This window comes from Corapipo altera, unplaced genomic scaffold, assembly GCF_003945725.1.
Source record: "Corapipo altera isolate COAL_440 unplaced genomic scaffold, ASM394572v1 59, whole genome shotgun sequence".
NCBI classification, from domain to species: Eukaryota; Metazoa; Chordata; class Aves; order Passeriformes; family Pipridae; genus Corapipo; species Corapipo altera.
The window spans coordinates 1945240-1964818 of NW_020884917.1; the positions used below are offsets into that span (position 1 = coordinate 1945240).

At 35.1% G+C, this 19579-nt stretch overlaps 1 protein-coding gene across 3 annotated transcripts in view; it reads right to left on the reverse strand.

The window, feature by feature from the left end:
• CNTNAP2 (contactin associated protein like 2) overlaps positions 1-19579 on the reverse strand; it is a 1017942-nt gene that overhangs the window by 519302 nt on the left and 479061 nt on the right. For all 3 annotated transcript variants that reach the window (XM_027655885.1, XM_027655886.1, XM_027655887.1), the window contains 4 exons: positions 13605-13808; positions 11085-11269; positions 8504-8647; positions 1666-1930 (listed from right to left, as the gene is read on the reverse strand). In XM_027655885.1, coding sequence (XP_027511686.1) covers positions 1666-1930; positions 8504-8647; positions 11085-11269; positions 13605-13808 — 798 coding nt within the window. The remainder of the gene's footprint in view (positions 1-1665; positions 1931-8503; positions 8648-11084; positions 11270-13604; positions 13809-19579) is intronic.

The window sequence follows — 19579 nt, forward strand, 5'->3', positions numbered from 1 at the left end:
CTATGCATTATTTAATTTTTACTTTTGTAAAGTGTCATCAAAATATATAAAATTGCAGCTGCCTTTCTCTCCTTAAACAAAATATTAAAATGAATTAGATATGAAAGTTCTGTCAAGTCAACAAGAAAATCTTTTTCATCTACTGTCTGGTCCCTCTTAGTCATCAAGAAGCACTTCATAAAGTAGTTTAGTAAGAATGTTTACCGTGCCCATTTACCAGTGAGAAAGGTGGGAATTTAACTATATGTGACAAATGGGAAAGTTAGACTCTCCTGTTTATATGAACTCTGCTCATGCTAAATTAGAGTTCCCTGAGTCAGTGCGTGCAACTTTAAGGTATTTAAGGAGAACTACGAAAAATAAAACCAGGCAAACCAGAACTCTGCTCCATATCAGCATCTTTACTGCAGAGATGTGCAGGAACAAACTCTGCCACCTGCACATCAGCTTACAGTTCTCTCGTAATTCCTGCCAGCCAGTTCAACTACTGTTTCTATAGCCAGCACTAGACTGCCCAGAATGAAGTACTGATGTCCCCATGTTAATGTGGAAAGTTGACACTAAAAGCTAGTTAGTTAGTTAGTAAATTATGAGAGGTGCACAGAATAAGGACTAAGAGAGACTTTAACATCCTGCTGGGAAAATGTGATATTACAAGTGGCAGGTGTAAGTACAGCAAAGTTATGAAACAGAAAACACATTTGCATATAGGATGCTGTTTTAGATAGTCTAGTTCTCTGTGATAATCAGGCTTCATTCCTTCTAGTAGACAGAAGTCTATTCATACCCTATAGAATTATTCATACCCTACACATGCAGTAACATAGAAGGCTGCATATTCGACCATGTAAAATCCTGCTTTGTCAGCTTTTAAAAGTAATCAATGAAAAAAGTGTGCATCTTGTATCTATAGGACCAGAGTGGACAAAGGTCTTTGTGTCGAAGGCAGACCATTTTGAGTTCTAGTAAGCTCAGCAGTTTTATATGATGCATCTATTAATTCCCTGCACAAGCAGAGAACAAGAAGGTTGCTGTGATATTTGCTGTACAACAGCAGAGATCCTTCTCCAGCCTTCCCTGGTAGATGCCGTATCTTGCTTTCCTATGTTTAGACACACAATTCATTTCACAGGCACTGAAATGCCTGTTGCAACACAATTAACAACAAAGTATTAAACTAAATCAACATTTTTCCAGGATAACTATGTAAATCTAAAAGGTCCATACAAATATTTATGGTAAAAATGGATAATTTTTCTTTTAATGAGAGTTTCTTAATTATTGGGAAGTAATAGGAGCAGCCTAATTTTTAGGCTACGTTCAAAAAATTGAGTACCCTCCCCTTTTGAAACAAAATATTTTTGCAGAGAAAACCCCAAGACAGGTGGAAGAAAGAAAAAAGAAGCAATGATGCCTTATACATAATGGGTGATATATTTTCTGGGTTTCTTGACAGAATAAGAATATTTATATATTCTTTTTTAATCTAACAACTGTTTCATATTCTTATACCTCAGTGAAACATACAATAAAGAATTTAATGCAGTTGCAATATAAATTTTAAATTTTGTAAAATGATTGTTTTAATTTTTAGGTACATGATGCTTTTAAACAACACCAACAAAAATTATACCAAGCTTAAAAAAAAAAAACCCTCACACTTACCCGACGAGATGTCTATCCGGTTCTTCTTCACTTGGGTGACATTGATGTGGACACTGACTTTGCCTTCGTTTATGTCCATTTCAACATTTCCCAGGCCATCTGCAAAGTTGCTGAAGACAAGAAGTCCATTTGGATTCCAGGTTCGGAAAAGGAAGCTGACCGAAAACACATCCTGGCTTGGACGACCAGGAACCTCAAGGTAACTGGTGGCATTGAAAAAGACAGGTACTGTATGTGGCTCCACACAAGAAAAACTTAAATTTCCCTAAGTAAAACACAAAGAAAGAAGCAACAATATAAGCAAAATTGTAAGATTCCACTAAATTCATAGTACCTTAGAAAAGTATTCCAGATTTTTTCAGCCTAGAGACTACTATAATCAATGCATATTCCATATAAAGATGTGCTATTACTATTATTGTTATTGTTACTATTATAATGTTGTTGCTGATTTTCTGTTTTTTCTAGCAGTGGCCCTATTATATTTTTTACTGTACATATGCAAAATAAAAGGTAGACTTTGCCCTGTAGAGTTGTAATCTAAGACTGGAATGAAAACTTTAATGTTTCCACTTCAAAGACAAATAAATGAATCACAAATAAACTTGTTTTGTCCATGGTCATCATAGAAACCTATAACAGAACAGCAATTATAAAAATAAGTCCAGCTTTCCAAATACCCTTACATCATGTGTCAATCAATATAATACATGAGGTGGGAAAGAAGGGTATACAATACCTCATGAAGAGCCAGCCTCTCTGTTTTCTGCTGGATAATACTAGATAAGTTAATACTTCATTTCATGAGGCAGAAGGATTTGGAGTACCTGATCATGAACAATGCCTAATATTTGTAGTCAGTAAATAATATTCTTTATAAAAGAAACTACAGTACAGTTTTCGTAGTGTAAAATTTTACTCCTTGGAAAATTGGCAAAAATCCAGTCAACTTTATTGATTTACAAGGCTTTAAAATGTATCTGTAAAGAAGACTAGAATTAGGGATGTAAATTTTTCATTCTGCTTCTCATGTCATTTCTCACAAAAGACCACAATGGTAGAATGTATTACTATTCCTTTTCCTTAGAAATTGTAAATAGTTTGTAGAAATCTATGTCCAGAATTAATTTTAAATGCGTGAATGCAATATAAAAGGAAAACTTCCTCTGCTGAAGAATTCCTAGACTATGTGACAAAGTGGTTCCTGTCCTGTGGTTATGTTTTCTGCTGCCCTGTTATAGGTGAATATTATGTGGCAATTTTAGTTCTATTTGGGAAGGAAGAATTATATCTGATGTAGTATGGAAATTATTACTATGATCAAGATAGCAATTCCTTTGATATTTATTTGTATATTGAGAGAAATATTAAGGTTTGAACAACATTTTTAGAGGTACAGAGATGTTTAGAGATGAGACCCACTTGAGCAGGGTTCAGAATCCCAACAGGAGTCACTCAATATCTTTACTGCATAACTATTTTTAAATGCTATGTTACTGACTTCCTGCTATAAGCTTTTATGTCACATTTTATACTGTATTCATAGTGTATAAATGCATCTGAGGGAACGTAGAGAATTTGGAAGCAAGGTAGGAACTTTGTGTTTGAAAATGTGCGGGAGAAAAGACCTAGGTAAATCTTTTTAAGTAAATATTTTCAGTTGGAGGTGGGCTAGATAATGTCAATATGTAAGCTTAAGTACTCAATTGCTGATGTCCAAACCCATAATTTTTTAAAAGAACATCACATCAGAAAACAACTGATCTGTGTCATAACAAGATATAACCCGTATGGCCGATGCAGCTTCTTATATAGAATTTTCATGTAAAAAAAAAAAAGAATTAAAATAATATTTTTTCTTGAGCACTAAGATAGATGTTTTGATTATTCTGCATAACAGATTTGATTTCCTACAGAACCTCAGAAGTTATACACAGTCTACCTATAAAGGTCAGTAGAATTAGTAGTAACTATACTATCAGGTTGGCAGCTTCCATGATCAGTTAAGGAACACTGATGTTTCCAGTAATCTGAAACTAGAGAAGAGATTTCTTTAAACTGATTTCTTTGATATGTTCTTCATGACAGAACCTCATGTTCTTTTAATGCACCCAAGTTCCATGGATAGAAAAAAAAATATCCAGGAATTAGGAAAATAATTAGTTAAAACAAGGAAAAAAATCTTTTAAATAACTGTGTGATGAGAGAAATTACAGGTACTTTATGAGTAAAGGCAAAAAAACTTCCTTGCTAAGCTGCTTGGCTATTGGGGGTATTTTTTGTGGTTTTGATTCGCTTTCTGATTAGGTTTTTGGTTTGGTTTTTTTTGTTTAGTTAGTCTTTGCTTGGTTGGATTTTTTATTTTACTTTGGGGGGGGGTTGTTTGGTTGGGTTTTTTTTTTGCTTTTTTGTGAGGTTTTTTTTGGAGGGGGGAGATGTTGTTGAAAAGTTACCTGGAGATTTTAATTTTACATTTTCAGCCAACTAAGCATTAACTCAAAATAGTTAACTTGCTTGTGGTGAATAGTTTTAATCTGAACATTTCAAAGTGTGCTACAGAATACATTTGGTTAAACCACAAATATAACTTACATTTAAAAAGAGGTGGAGACTGTCTGTGACCCTTGGTTATCATTCTCAGTGTAATGTCACCCTCAATTAGAAACAACTTCTGTTACATAGTTAAGGCAGTGCTGTGTAGACTGAGAAGGCAACAGCATGTTTTAAGAGATGACATCTCATGGTTCAGTCACAGATACCAATTAAGAGGTGCTCAGAGAGCATTCTGCTAGACATTTTGAGTTTCTTTCGCTGCCTTTTTACCGAGAGGAACTAACAATTTCCTTGTTACAAAAGGCTTTTATATCCAATTGATACTCTCCTGTCATGCTGATGTTTCAGATACTTGGATGTATAACACCTATTAATGTTAATGGCACTGAATGGATTCAAATCCTTTTTTACATCAGTGAATGCATTTCCCATGGACAGCCTAGCTGCATAAAAAGTTTCTTGAAGAAGTAACATATAATTCTAATTTCTTTGATAGTTAGCATTTTCCCTACTGAGCTATTCAGATTAATATGAACTGGATTATTGATTCCTTCTATGACTGGAGTTCACAAGATGACTCCTCTTTTAAGTACAGTCCATCTTATATAGATTGCTCACTAGTTTTAGGTCAAGAGTTCAAATTAATCTGCAGCTTGTCTCTATAATAGCCTCCCCATTTTTCAAAGAGTATGAGATCCTCTTCTGTAGATTCAGAGTGACTTGCTGAATAGTTCTCTGGACAATGGCATCTGGAAGTCAAACATATACTGTGCATTAATATTGAAACTGTTGGTCTTATCAGAGAACTTTTCAAAATACATTGATAGGGAAAAGGTAAAAATAACTGATTTTGTGTAGTTTGAGACTCTTATCATAATCTTTAATCTGTATGGCAAATTAGATTCGTGTTTACTTCTTATAAATCAATTTTGTTTATCCAAATTCAAATATTATCCCTTGCGTAAATACTACCGGGTCTTAAAACTTTTCCCAATTAATAAACCTACTAGCTGAATAGGCAGTTCCCAAAAGAGAAGCAATTTATTAAGACTATGCTGCCTGCTAAATCAGGATGGTTCATACAGTACAAACAATGTGCTGTATGCTAATGTTCTTTGTGTTATTTCTGTATTTTTCTTAAAATAGCTTATTAAATATTTTTGAGCTTAACACGATGTTTGGATAATATAAATAATTTAAATAAAACACTCAGCTTAAATTTGCATATGATTCCACTCAATAGCACATGGCATAGGAGAGGCAGAATTGGGTGCAGCATAGACCTACTGAATGTAAGGATGGAGAATAGCAAATATGATTCTCCTCAGCATTTTTCAGTTACAGGCTTTAAAACTGGAGAGACTTTTGTGGAAACTAAATACAATTAGCACTCATGTTGTTTGCTCTTAATATACCTGTAGGTAGGAAAATCTGATCAAATTTCTCTGTACTACTTCTTGTTAACTTAATATCCTGGTCTTTTCTCAGTATTGGTACAAGGGTCAATATTATTCATTTATGCAAGGTAATGAAAGTCCTAGAAAGCTTGTTATATTTTACTAGAAAACAAGATGGACTGGAAGATAGTTTACTAGCATGTTCCCTGTGTCTGTTTTAGTCCTGAGTCGAGTTGCATACAGACCTTAGCATCCACTGCGTAGTCAGCCACTGCCAACTCTTGTTTACAACTTGATTCAGAAGAAAAGCAGATACCTGACATTGTCTGTCTCAGCTGACCTTTTCTCCATTACTCTCTTCTGACTCATTGGTGAGAACAAATCAGGTTCCACCAATAAGAACAATAACTGCTCAAGACCATCCCCCTGTCTTGTTCTTCCTTAAGAGCTGTTGCCATTTTTAACATAACAAAAGACTCACAAATTTTTACCTCTTATTTACCTATCTAAAACAAATATATTACTGAAGTCAGTGTTTGACTGTATTTTAGATTTAAAATACTTTTAATTTGTCTTTTCACTCTTACTCTTCAATAAATTTAAAAGATGGATGGAGGTGTTTTTTTGCTCATAATACGCATGTATATGAGACATAATTATTTAATTTAATTTTTTTCAGAGACAAATGATCATCATCTTATAATCTCTGATTTTCTGGGCCTCCTCATTCTGTAAAATTAACTTGTCAAGTCCCTTTCACTGTGTGACTTCTTAAATTCAAATATCTTCATCCAAGAATATTATTTTCTTCTGTCTCACACCTCTTTAAAATCCTTCTTTCCTCTGAATTTTTTCCCTCCCTTACGATATTCTCATCACCACACAGCTTACTTTGTTTGTGTTCACCCTCATTACACTTTTTTCTGTCTTGCCCCTCTTTGGGACAGGGTGTGACTACTGTTATGGGTTTGTACATCTCCTATAATGGAGCACTGATCCCTGTTGGATTGCTTAAGTACCACCATCATAATAATGCTTAGCAACAACAGTAGTTTCAAACAAGTCTTTTTTTGTATGCTAAATCAGGCTAAAAACTAGGATGAAAAACAGTTTTGTAAAAATCATAAAAATTCATCTTGATTTAGAGTAAAATTAATTTTGCCTTTGAAGGGCTGAAGCAATTAAAATAATTCTACTGAAAACAAAGGTCACTTCTATTTTTATAGACATTCTCAGAATTGGAAATCAACAGAATCATCAAATTAAACTAGCATTCCATAACCTCTTGATGTAGCACTAATATTGTCAAGGCTTTTTTTGAGGATTTTACTTTCATATTACAGGCAACGGAATTTTAAAAGCAAAGAAACAAAGAAACAAATAAAACCAAGAATGATGTTTATTCAGAGACTTTACAGGTCTGCTAGCTATGGCTAGGATTTTAAAGGATAGGATTTGCAATACAGAAACCTCTTAAGTAGCACTTCTGCTCAGAAAGAGACTTTAAGATTATGTCCCACTACCTTGCAATGGGTTCGACCGTGCAAAATGCAAAGACATACAAAGATCTTTTTCTAAATCAGGCATCAATCTGAAATCATGGTTACATTACAGCTGAAAATGCCCTGCAGGAAGTAAAGCACAGGCAATTTTGAAGAAAAAAAATCCAAAAAAGTCATCAAAGATACAGGAGTTCATGAGAATGGGTCAAAAAAATTCTAAAAGTTGAGTCTTACTGCATGGTATCAATATCATGCTCTTTGCCTTTGACAACACTGAAGAAATTCATGTACAGAAACTGTTCTAGATATCAGGCTGTATTACTGAGTTTGTATTGGCAAACAACACATATTCAAGATTATTCTAGCATTTATAGAATCAGATGGAACTTCAGTTTTACTATGCAAGGAGCAATTAAATGTTAGTCAATCCTTTGCATGACATCATCACTGTGTATGTATAACTTCACTATTTATTACAGCAAGAGAAAAGCAATGGTGGAAACCTGCATATTTTTAGCAGGACTTAGTGAAGGCTGTAAGCTTGTACTGAAGAAAGCCTTGAAAAGTTATTAAAACCATCTCAAACTCATGGCAATAATACATTTATTTCTTGCCCATATTGCCTTATAAGCCAGCAAGCAGTTTCAGGAACAGATTTTTAAAGCCTTAAAACCACAATAATTAAAGTACATTCTTTCTTAATCACCCTGCCCATAAAGCCACAAGTCTGAACATGAAAGCAACTATGAACACTTAAGCAAGATCAAAAATAGAATAAAATGCTAATAATAATTCTGCAATGTTAATAAGTAAAACAATGATTTTGAAGTCTAATATCCTGCGGCTTTTCAGACCTACCAGAAAAGCCTATAGAAGCACTCCCTTCCAAAGACTTTTGCACTCCAGCAATCCAGCTAGCTCAGAAGGAATGGAATATACCAGGATTAAAAGTCACAAGAAAGCTGCAATGAATTTAATAATAAATCTTGTCTGCAGTGGTTTTGGACTACTATAATTTGAAAGGAAAAGAAAGAAGTACTTACTGGTTCTGTTGATATTCTTTTAGAAAGTAGTTATCTGATATTAATTTAGTATCAGATAACAGTAGATGCTAATTTTGGAAACATGAAACAAGACCCCAGAAGTAAAATGCTCAGATGTGATGATGATGAGGATGATAATAATAATAATAACAATAATAATAATAACAATAATAATTCACGAATGTACATACAATAAGATCTTTGGGTTTGTGATAAAATTTGTTTTGTGTTCTATATTATTCCAGTATACCACAAGGATATCAGCAACACACACTCATAAACCTTCTACTGTTCTTTAGAAGGAGAAGCAGAGGTGCAGATGACCATTAAATTATGCTCTTACCACATTTGAAGGTTCCAATTTCTTCCTCTTGGCAAGGTCAGTGATATTATTGCCATTGTAGTTGATGCTCTCCATGCAGCCTTTGAAATTTTTTCTGCTGTTAGAACTTGGTTTCCCAGAAAAAGGCATGCCTCCAAAGGTTATCTATGAATGAAACAGAAAATGGCATATAGTTACTAGAAGGCAAAGACTTTTAAATCCATTTACTGTAGATGCATTTGTTTTCTTTGAATACTCAAACATGGAAAATAAGAGAGCTACACTGTTAAAAGAAAAAGGGTGTATTAGATAAGCACTGCAAAAGCACAAAAATATCTGTAATGAATTTGTGATTGCAAATATTTATGGTAGAAAATCCCAAGTACTATTACAATTGTCCAAATTGTGGACAGACACACATCACAGTTGTTCATATATGAACTACTCTTCTGATTGCTACCAGACAGTATGCATTTCAAACAAAGAAATTGGCATAAATGTCCATCCTAGTATTTTTTCTAAACAAAAGTAGACATGAAATTAGCAAAATAATCTGATTCAAATGATTAATTCAGCTCTAACCATGTGCCAGAGCTCAGACTACAGCACAGCAATGGTGGGCTCCAATACAGTACATTATTTTCCCTTAATTCTTATATGTCTGCCTCATTTAGAAGAATTTACAGAATCACATAAAGACGTTATCCTCTGTTAGACAGAAGGATCTTCTACTATGGAGAACATGCTTTTATGATGCAGTCAGAGTCAATGAGGAGTTACCACATGACTTAGCAGGCCAAATCAGCTACATAAAGATGAAGACAACCACTCAAAGACTTGGATGAGACAAGATAGAGAAGAAAGAATTTTGTAGAAAAGAAGAAAAATAGCAAAAAACACACACCATGACAGCGAGTTAAGAGCAACTTACAGGATTATTTTTTTTTACTTTGAAAATGCAATCAGAAGTAACGTTTGTTTCTCTTTTGTGTTAACTTTTCTGAAAGAGATTAACCTAGAAACTATTTTGCCTATGAGAAGTTGTTTTGATTCTTTCAGGTGAATCCACTGATAACCACAAAGGCAACACACATAAATTTATTCTGATGACTGACTCCAAAACCAGTGAGATAATTGAGAGCAAAGAAAGGAGAAGAGGTTAAGGCTCTTAAGTTTATATGAACCACAGAAACGTATACACACACACTCAAATAAATTCCTTTAACACAAGGGGATCCATGTATACGGAGAACGAAATGTACCTTTGAGAACTACCAGTGAGGTCTCTCAAGGTCAGAGAGGATGGGAAGGTGACTTAACTGAATTCTACTGTTTCTACGGATAAATTTATTGTATGGAATATATTTGTTATGTAAACATGCTCCATGTACATGTATATATATGTGTGTGTGTATATATCTATATATATACACACATATATATGCAAAAAATTGCCCAAATCTGGTATATGGCATTCAGCCTAACATTTTCTGTAGCTCACTCACTTGAATAAAATCTATTTATGTGAGCTTTCAGTAGCTCAATTCAGATCTCCAGTGCTCAGTAAGTAATAGAGGGACAGGCACATTTGCTCATTATAACTGCTAGAAAAGAATGTATTCATAAAGATTTGCTGGAATATAAGTAAATATTTGAATCACTAGCACAATCATAAGTAACTTTCTCAAACATTCATATGTTCTTGATCAAAAGATTGTCTGTAAAAATTTCAATACAGAAGTTAATTCAAACTTTTTTCCGTTACATCATTTTGATTCCTTCTCACTGCTTAATAAGTTGTAAGAGCAGAAATTACATATTTGGCTAGGCCAACCACATTAATTATCATTATAAAGCAAAGAGTGCAAGTTAATATTATACAAAGTTTGCAATAACCAACATGCTGAACTTCATGTAACAATTTTGAGGAACTGAACAAGTTCATAATTGTAGAAGCCAGAGTGTAATCAAACAACAAATCCACATTTAATTATTACCCACAGTTGTGTGCTTTGACCTGGATGATTAAATAAGTTTTCTTACAACTTTCCTAGCTCTTTATTACTTCTTTATAAAAAGAAGTTACTGATGCCATATTTGTGAAAATACAAGGAAGCATCTACCTAAGACAAGACAGATCAAGATCCATATTAGTAAAAATTTCTAATCTGCTTCATTTGCTAAAAGTAAATATTGTCACTACAGAATAATGCTTTCTGATTCAAGTGTAAAATTATCTCCTGAGTGCAACAGATTGTACCATACTTTTCAAAAATTTACTTTCTTGTTAGAGCAGCTGCTTTTAGAGATTTTAAAAGTCATATATGCTTAGCTTGCTGAATAGCACAGATCTCACACTTTAAAAAAAAGGCCTAGGATGACTGTTACTCCAGATGGGATTTGGTAGGCTAATGAACAGAAACATAATTTACACTTAGAACACCACTGGAAAGAAAATTTCAGGAAATGTAAGGGAAGAAATACTTAAAACAGAGGTACAAAAAAGTACCAAAACATCTTAAATTGCGTTAGCTTTTTTTTCTTATTGGACTTATGTTTATAAAGCCAATTTGAATGAAAATAAAGAAGTTTCACTATCTACCTCATAATCCAGGTCCAGGTAATCAAATTCTCCATTGGTTCTGAAGTGCTGCATGTGTCTGTCCAGGGTGAGATTGATGTTTCTCCCGTGGCGCTCTATGACGATGGAGTGCCAGTGGTGATCATCCAAGAGGCTGCCTGTCATCACAGATGTGTGACCATAAATGGACCCAAGCTGGTTGCTGCCTGAGAACAGAAACAATAGCAATTCTCACCTCATACCAGTTAGACAAACATTTTCCCCTTGCTCTGTCATAATTTCACCTGATATACAATAAACTGGATATACAAATATACAATAAACCGGAGAAAGTCAGTTTGCTATGAAGTTGAGTTCTGCCCAGCGGTGAGTTGCTGCCATAAATACAAATACCCAGACCAAATACAGCAAGTATCTGGTCATTGTATTGTATAAATATATTATGTGTATGAATTCATTAGCCACCAGTGTGCTTGTAACAAATGTGGATAGAGCCTTCCTAAATCTTCGTTCGCCAAGCCTAGCAGTGATGTTTCATGATGAATTCATAATAGTAGTTATTTGGAGGCAAATCAGAGAAGCAATATCAACTTCTAGTCGTAAAGCTGTTTTCAACTATGGAGTTTCTGTGTTTTAAATCCTACTAGAGCTGTCACCTCTGGGCCATGTCCTGAGCTGCATTGGAACTGTACTGATTTATGACTATTGAGGAGGACGTGGAGTCTGATAAGAGTCTTTGGCAACAACAAGCCTTTTCAGTCTGAGCTCTATGCTTTGTGGCCTCTGCCAGTACAGTATAGCAGCAAGCAGATAGGAAAAGGCTCAATGCAGACTGAGCTAACAGCTGCAAAAAACATCTTCTGCTAATACAGTTTATTTCAATCTCTCCTCCTGCAGCAATCTCCCTATTCTGGAAGTCAAACTACAAGCAAGAGTACAGTTTTGTTTTCCAGGGGGGTTTGCCAGTGCAGCTGTGCTAGTGAGAGATCACATCTCGTTGCCATCTGACTGACATAGCTAAGCCAGCAAAGGTTGATAGCATGGATCTCAACTGAAGCAGCAAATGACTAATTCAGCAGTAAGTGTAAAAAATTGCTGCACTGCCCAATAACTCAGTGCAATCTTCCATGTTCTGAATGCATGAGGACCTAAAGCATTTCTGAGACTGTGAATTTCTTACCACCAAGTATATTTGCAACTCAGACATTAAGGTTTTTGCATGTTGATAATACGTTCTGGCAAATCACACTGCCATGGCTTAAGACATTACTTACCTACAAATGACCATACAGCCTTTATGCTGAAGGCCACTGATCCTGTTGGTTAAAGGATAAAATAAAATTTCATGCATGTTGTTGAGCCTCAGTTTCTTCAATGCAAAGTCAAATCCAGTGCAAAGTAAAACCTAAATCCACCTCTGTCTCCTCATCCCTCTCCCGCCTCCTGATTTTTGAAACTAAGTCACTGGATCTCACCAGCCAAAATGAACATCCTTTTTTACTGCCTCTGGTGCAAAGACAATACTCTCAGGTAGAGGAAGAATAATACTATGAAGTATTTCTTCCGTTTATTGAGTGAGTGTGTGTCACAGGGCCTAGTCCCATTTATTGGTCTAGTCCTATTTATCAGCCTAGTGATTTAAGAACATCCTCAAAGACAGACTGAACTAAAGAATACAGAGGAACTTGACTGGGTTACTACTGCAATTAAAATTGTTAAGAATATATAACTAGTATAGGAATATGTGCTTTCCTCCTCCTCATCTGTTCATATTGATTGCTATAAGGAGAGCAGGAGAAAGTGCTAGTGGAAAAAAGTACTATTCAATGTAAATAATGAATGGAACAATTTCCTCTTCACATGTCTGTAAGAGAACTAAGGAAAGCTGCATGAAATTTTTTTCTAGGGTTCTTTTGTTTTAAGGGAAAAATTACCTGAAACCAGATAAATGTGGATTTTTTTCATAATAAATGTACTTTATAAATCCAGTGACTCATGAGTCTGTAGTCTTTAGCTGGGAGGGAAAAAGGATGCTGGAATTAGAGTAACATATACAAGATTTCATCATAAGATTTCCTGATAAAGCAATTCCTTTCTTATTCCTACTTTGTACACTCTAGAAAGGCTGCTGAACATCATGTGGCCTGTAGCTTCCTAGATTGATACTTTTTTTTTCTATGAGGTTCCTAAAGGTGACCTTTATTCTTCTATAAGTGATGACAGTGTCCTCTTTTGATGACAAAGCCATGGCTGAGGTCAAATATAATTCTAGCAAGCTTTTTTTTTTTGTTTGTGTAAAGGCAATATATTGCTGAACCTGCTTTTCTATATGATCTTATTTTCAGAGTATCTCACACAGAATAAAAAAGGAGAGAAAAAACCCCTCAACATAAAGAAAGGAAATTAACAATATTTTCACCAAATTATTTTATTAAATGATGTGGCTTATCTTATTACTGTGAGAAAGAAGATGAAATATTTGACCTAAAATTTTTGTGGAAGAGTTAAAAACTACCACAAAACTAAACACTCAAAGCATACCTAAATTTAAATTTAGAACAAGTTTGGCTTTCTTCAGTTCCAAGGTGATATAGTCTCCTTGCTGTCCTTCTCCATGGAAGATTACACCTTCGCTTTCAGAGGTCTTAAATTTCAGAGAGATGACATCTTTCAGTGTTTTCATTTTCTTGTTCCTGAATCTGTATGGTAACACTACGTGGCCATCAAAATTGATAACATCAGCCCCTAAAGGAAAAAACAAATCACATTGCCGATGAGTGATTATATATTCCTGAGACCACTGGAAAAACAGACATGACATATGTAGATTGTACCTGAAGAGAATAAAAAATGTGCAGGTGTGATATGCATTGTAAATACATTTTCTCAACCATAATTTAATACCGTAAAAAGTAGGAACCTGGTAGAATATAAATTTAACCCACAGAATGTAAAAAAAAGCAGATTAGGGAGGACAAATACTAAAACTGTACTCAAATATTTTTGGTTGCTGCCATGTACATTTTCCTAATTATACTTGAAAATGAAAGACAAATTTCTGAGTGGTCATTAATAATTCATTTGATACCTCTTTCAAGTTCAGTATGAGTATTTGTAAGGACTGTGAACAGTAAAACATGAGCACAAAGAAATTGCCTGGCAATTTTAGACTGTGTGTAAAACATAGACATAAGCCTTGGCTAACTCAGGAAATTGTGGATAGGTTGAGACATAAGTAATTTTGAGAAGAAAAAAAAAAATCTGTCCTTTGAGCTAAATTTCGTTCTAGGTTTGGTTTTATTCAAAATATGTGAAAAAAGTTGAGGGATGCAATCATTTAAGGTCAATCAAATATTGATATAAACATTGCATAATGACACTACAAATTTCATATTGTCTTATTTTCATGACTTAAGCTCTACTCTAAAGAATGAACACCTATTTTCCAGGTTTTTCTGGATGCTGAATCCAACAGTAAAAATAGCTGCAGAACTTGACTCCATTCAACAGATGTACTTCTGCTGAGCACTGAATCTTGTAATTTAAACTGAGCTTGGTAAAAGATTTCAAAGAGATACTTATCTCTAAAAATTTATACAGATTTAAGAACTGCTTAAGTAATAATAACTTAATGAGAACTTAATAAGAACTTAGTAGTAACTCCTTTGTAAACTGCTAAGTAATAATTGATCACCATTGTCTTAAAATACTCATACTATTTGTATGAGTATTTTATCCTCACTGTTCACAACTAACAATCTTTATTTTTAGTAACTAACAACAATAGTCATTAAGTAAAATTCTTAAAAAGAAATTAACAAAAATTCAACCACATCTGATTTTTGCCTACTTCTGTGGGCTACTCTTCAGTGACTGCTTGCAACTTTTTAAAATTCCTAACTTGTTTTTGCTATTATGGTGAGAATTAATTTAAATCTTTCAGCTTCTTTCAAAAACACAGATACAAACACATTTTTGTTGTTTACTTAACACAGAAGTATCTTTTAAAACTCCATTTAAACACTATGTACACTATGCCTAACTGCATGTATTTCAATTTGAATTTATATGGACAAATCTCCCAAAAACCTGCAAAGACTTCTGGTGAAATAATAAACTTTGATCCCCTTACTCTTTATGGTAACTAAATGGTGAAATTTGATTCAGAACAAAAACCATGAGCATTACAAACTGACTGAAATATCACATAATTATTAATATTTAATATATATATATAATTTTTGTCAGAATGCAGTCATATATATTAGAAATATCACTTTTCTTTATAAAATATATCTTACAATACACATTTCCATAATAAATATCTATTAAGCTCTAAGTGCAACTAAAACTCTCAGTCTGATCTGGTTATTCTGAATGATAAATTCCAAGAATGTGAATCAGCTTAAAATTAAATTAGTATGTTGAATTTGTAGTGCAATAAATCCATTTAAAAGTTATCAGGACATTTTTTCAGGCATAGATGCAGATGCATTCAGAAGCAACATTACAGGACTTCAGAGGTGCAGTTATCTTGTATTTGCTCATGACTCAGGTAATCCATTACTTCTGGAATTATTACTTTTTTGAAAAAATAAAGAAAATGGTTAGAAAAATATTGTAACAAAGATTACATCAACCTGTTGGTTTTGCTTGTCTTACAAGCTGTCAAGAGATGGAAGACATTAATTCTTGAGATTTTTGTATGTAGTTTTTGGAAAACGACTTTTAGAAAATAATGAAATCTGTCTATAGAAAAAAAAGTTACATTAAAATCACTCTTTTATCAAAAAAATCATACTTTTATGTAAAGCAAATTTGCTATAGAGATCATATTCTTTTTAATCTACATGCCACTGCCTTGCAAAAATGCTACAAGTGAAAGAAAATTGATGGACATTACAGCTTAAGCAATCTTCATACCAAATATACATCATAAAAATGTGATTTCTCTTCCATTGTCAGAGATTGTCTAACATTGAAATTTGTTACATTTACTTTCTGATGGTTATAGGGGGTATATTATCTTTCCCCTAAGGCCAGTTAGTACTATCTTGTAACATCTGCAAAAGTTACCTTAACAGTCAGGCACCTGATCAAGAGCTGATCAGGACATTAACTTGACTTCTTTCGGTTTGTGGATTCACATCACGATGCCCATGAAAAGGCAAATATCACTTTTGTACCTATCCCATAGCTGCCATTATACATATGTGTTCTTCCCATCATTCATCGAAGCAAATTCCACACCTTAACAAGGCCGAGTACAAGTGGTACATTTTTCCAAAACTTGTCCCTGAATTGCCATGTTTTGAAAAGCATTCAGTTAAAGACAGAAACAGCAGTAATCTCTGATTAAGCAGCTCCTTTTTTTTCTTTTTTTCTTTTGCATAGCTTTGCTGGCAGCATGCAAACAGGTCTGCATGCTAATTCAATCACCGAAATATTACATAGCAATTATGTTTAAGAGTTATCATATGTAGACTGTGTTAATGACTTGTGTTCCTTCTATGATGACACTCGGCTATTTAATATCATGATAATTACCACGGTGTAGAATGGTACTCAGACAGTAAATCTTATAATTCCTATCACTGCAGTGTGAATATATATTTTTTCTCATCCTTAGCCACTCATCCATCAGCATTAGTAGGAAAGAGACCAAAGCCATCACAAAGTACATTTACCTGCATTCAGTGACATATGAGTGTTCTCAGATGATACTGTTGCAATGGAGAAGTCATTTTTAAGAAAAGATAAAGTGAAAAAAAGAGAGAGAAAGAGAAGAAAATACAGAAAGATGGGGGAAGAAAAACTGAGAATTTGGGTTTTAATTATATGTAAATAGGAAGTACGGATCTGATTACTTTCAATTTGTTTTCTGCCCTGCTAGGTTTGCTATTATATGGGTGGATTAGAAAACATTGCTGACACAGTAAAAATATAGCACCACTTTCAGTTGGCTAGGGAGATATGTTAGGCCTTACCCCAGTATATGGCTGAGACACCACATTAAAAACATTTCATTAGTTAATGGCATCATCAATTTTCCTCCAAAAAATAATCAAGTCAGAAAGCCTTGCAAAGATTGGCATGGAACTGGATGATAAATGTGACCCCATCCCCAAATCTCAAAGAAAAATAAATCACCAGTCCCAGGTCTTCATACCTATGCTTTTGTCCTGTACTTTTGGCTACTTTTTGAGACATAAATGGTAGCAGAGGATGGTTGCGAACCATCGAGGGAAAGAGATAAGAGCCATGATACTTGTGGTAACAGAAAGAGTTTTCCAGACAAAACATAGACTGCACCATTGTAGAGAGAGTAAGGCTATAGTAATGTAAGTTAAGTACTAAGAGTAGATTAAAGTTTTTTGATAATGCTGTATTGATATGTAGTAGAGAGATTTTGATTATATTTTAGTTTACTGAAGATTGCATGTTGATTAGAGTTTTTCAGTTGTTGTGATATGTTGACATTTCGCAGGAGCGAGGGGTGGAGTGTTGTAGTGGTTTGAACCTTGTTTTCCCCCAGAGGCTGAAAAGTGGTAACCCCCAGGGGTGGAAGCCCCTGGAAGTTTTGAAGTTCTGCCCAATGAGCGCTCCTGCAGAAATGAAAACATATCACAAGCACCGGAAGAGAAGAGTTGTAGTTTGGTTGTAGAAGAAGTAGCCATGTTGTGGTAGAGCCACGAGGAAAGGGGCCCGGAGCCCCTTGGGGCCTCTGGGGCCCCCCAGGCCCAGTTGGGGGCTACAGAGACAGAGCAGAAGCGGCGGCAGTGTCCAGAGACTCTGGATAAGAGCCAGGACAGATAAGAACTGAACCGGGGGAAGCAGCAGAAGGTAGCAGCAGAACTACGGAGTTCTGGGGGTAGGAACTGATACCAGACCCCCACCCCAAACTCCTTTGAGACCTCCTGGAGAGGAGGAAGATGATGGACTCTTACTTGAAAGAGCCTTGAAGTGCAATATGCACTGCAGAGAGGAGTTGAGAAGCTCAGTCGTCCTGAGAGCTGAGCCAGGACGGTGTGGGAGGTTGGCCTTGGGGGCCCTCCCTTGCTGCAAGCTACAAAGAAGCTCGCAGCCTGAGACAGGGCATAGAGGCCCTGCAAGGAGCTTGAATCTCCTGGGGATACCAGACCGTCACGAAGACCCCCTGCGTCTTCGTGATATGACGTGGTGAAACGGCCTTTGTCTGGGGTTACGAAGCCCACGGAAGACCCCTTTGCCTGCGTCAAGGGGCCGAGGGGGATAGCCCCCTTGTGAGTGCTGACAGAGATCCAGCTACAACAATCCAGTTACTGCTGCATGCATGAGATGAGGAGAACCTGCTGCCTTAGAAGAAGCTGCTGCCCTGAGAGACTGGAAAGGATCTGTCCTTCTTTCCCTCCTGGACTTTTATTTGGAGGGGAGAGGAGATCTGATCCATTGTAAATACTATATGTCATGGTAGAGATAGTTGTGATCGTGTGTATAATATGTTATAGTATTTATTTGTACAGTCATTGTAATATATTCCCTTTCCCCCATTCTGAGTCTGGTTGTGTTTTGTCTGGAAAAACCCATCTCACATTAGGTTGAGATGTGGGAGGGGGGATGGAGCTAAGGAATTGGATTTTGGGGCTATCTCAAACCATGACAGCATCAAATCTGTTTAAAGATGTTTTATTTGATGCTTCAAAATAATTTATTGAATAATTATAAATAAAACCCCTCGAATCAGACTCAAGTTCCAGAACTTCTCTGTTTTCTCCCACAACTGTCCTCAATGTCAGCATGTGAATAAAGAAGTGTTCATTCACAATGACTCAGTACTGAGACTTCCTCACAGCTAGTTAGCTACTTTGATCAAGATACTGCCTGCAGTTTCTAAAAATCCCTGCTACCTGACACAGTAAAATCATAGTGATCAGAACAAAGCAGAACAGTAAAGTGCTGTCCAGAAAAAGGTTTACCATACAGTGAACAAAAACCATGGCAATATGTTTCTCCACTTAAATTGCAAATTTAACATGTACATATATTTTTAAACTGCTACTGATCTCTGAATGGTTGACTCTTCAAAGCCTGTACAGAATATTTCAGTGGGATTCAAGATACAAAACTTCTGTACTACTGACACACAGTGACCTTTGGTGAAATTCTCACTCCATTCTCTCTCCTCCATTATTGCATCTGCTTAAACCTTCTGTTTAGATCAAATGAGTTTTAGGGAAAAGATGGACTTTTCTTAGTCCAAAATATGAACCTTTCATCTGATGTACTAGTAATATACTAATAGATGGCATTAACCGTCTGCACGTCTATCATCTGAAAATATCAGGGATGTAACAAAGCACCTCTGGCTGGGCCAAAGTTTTACACATCTGTAGTTTTACTTGTTGTAGCTATTAGTCACAGGTACTAAAATATCATTTTGAGAAATATAAGCACATAAACAATATATTACTTACATATTTTAACAGCAAAAAAAAATATGTTTTCTTCTAACAAAGCAAGGGATAAGGCTCAAAATC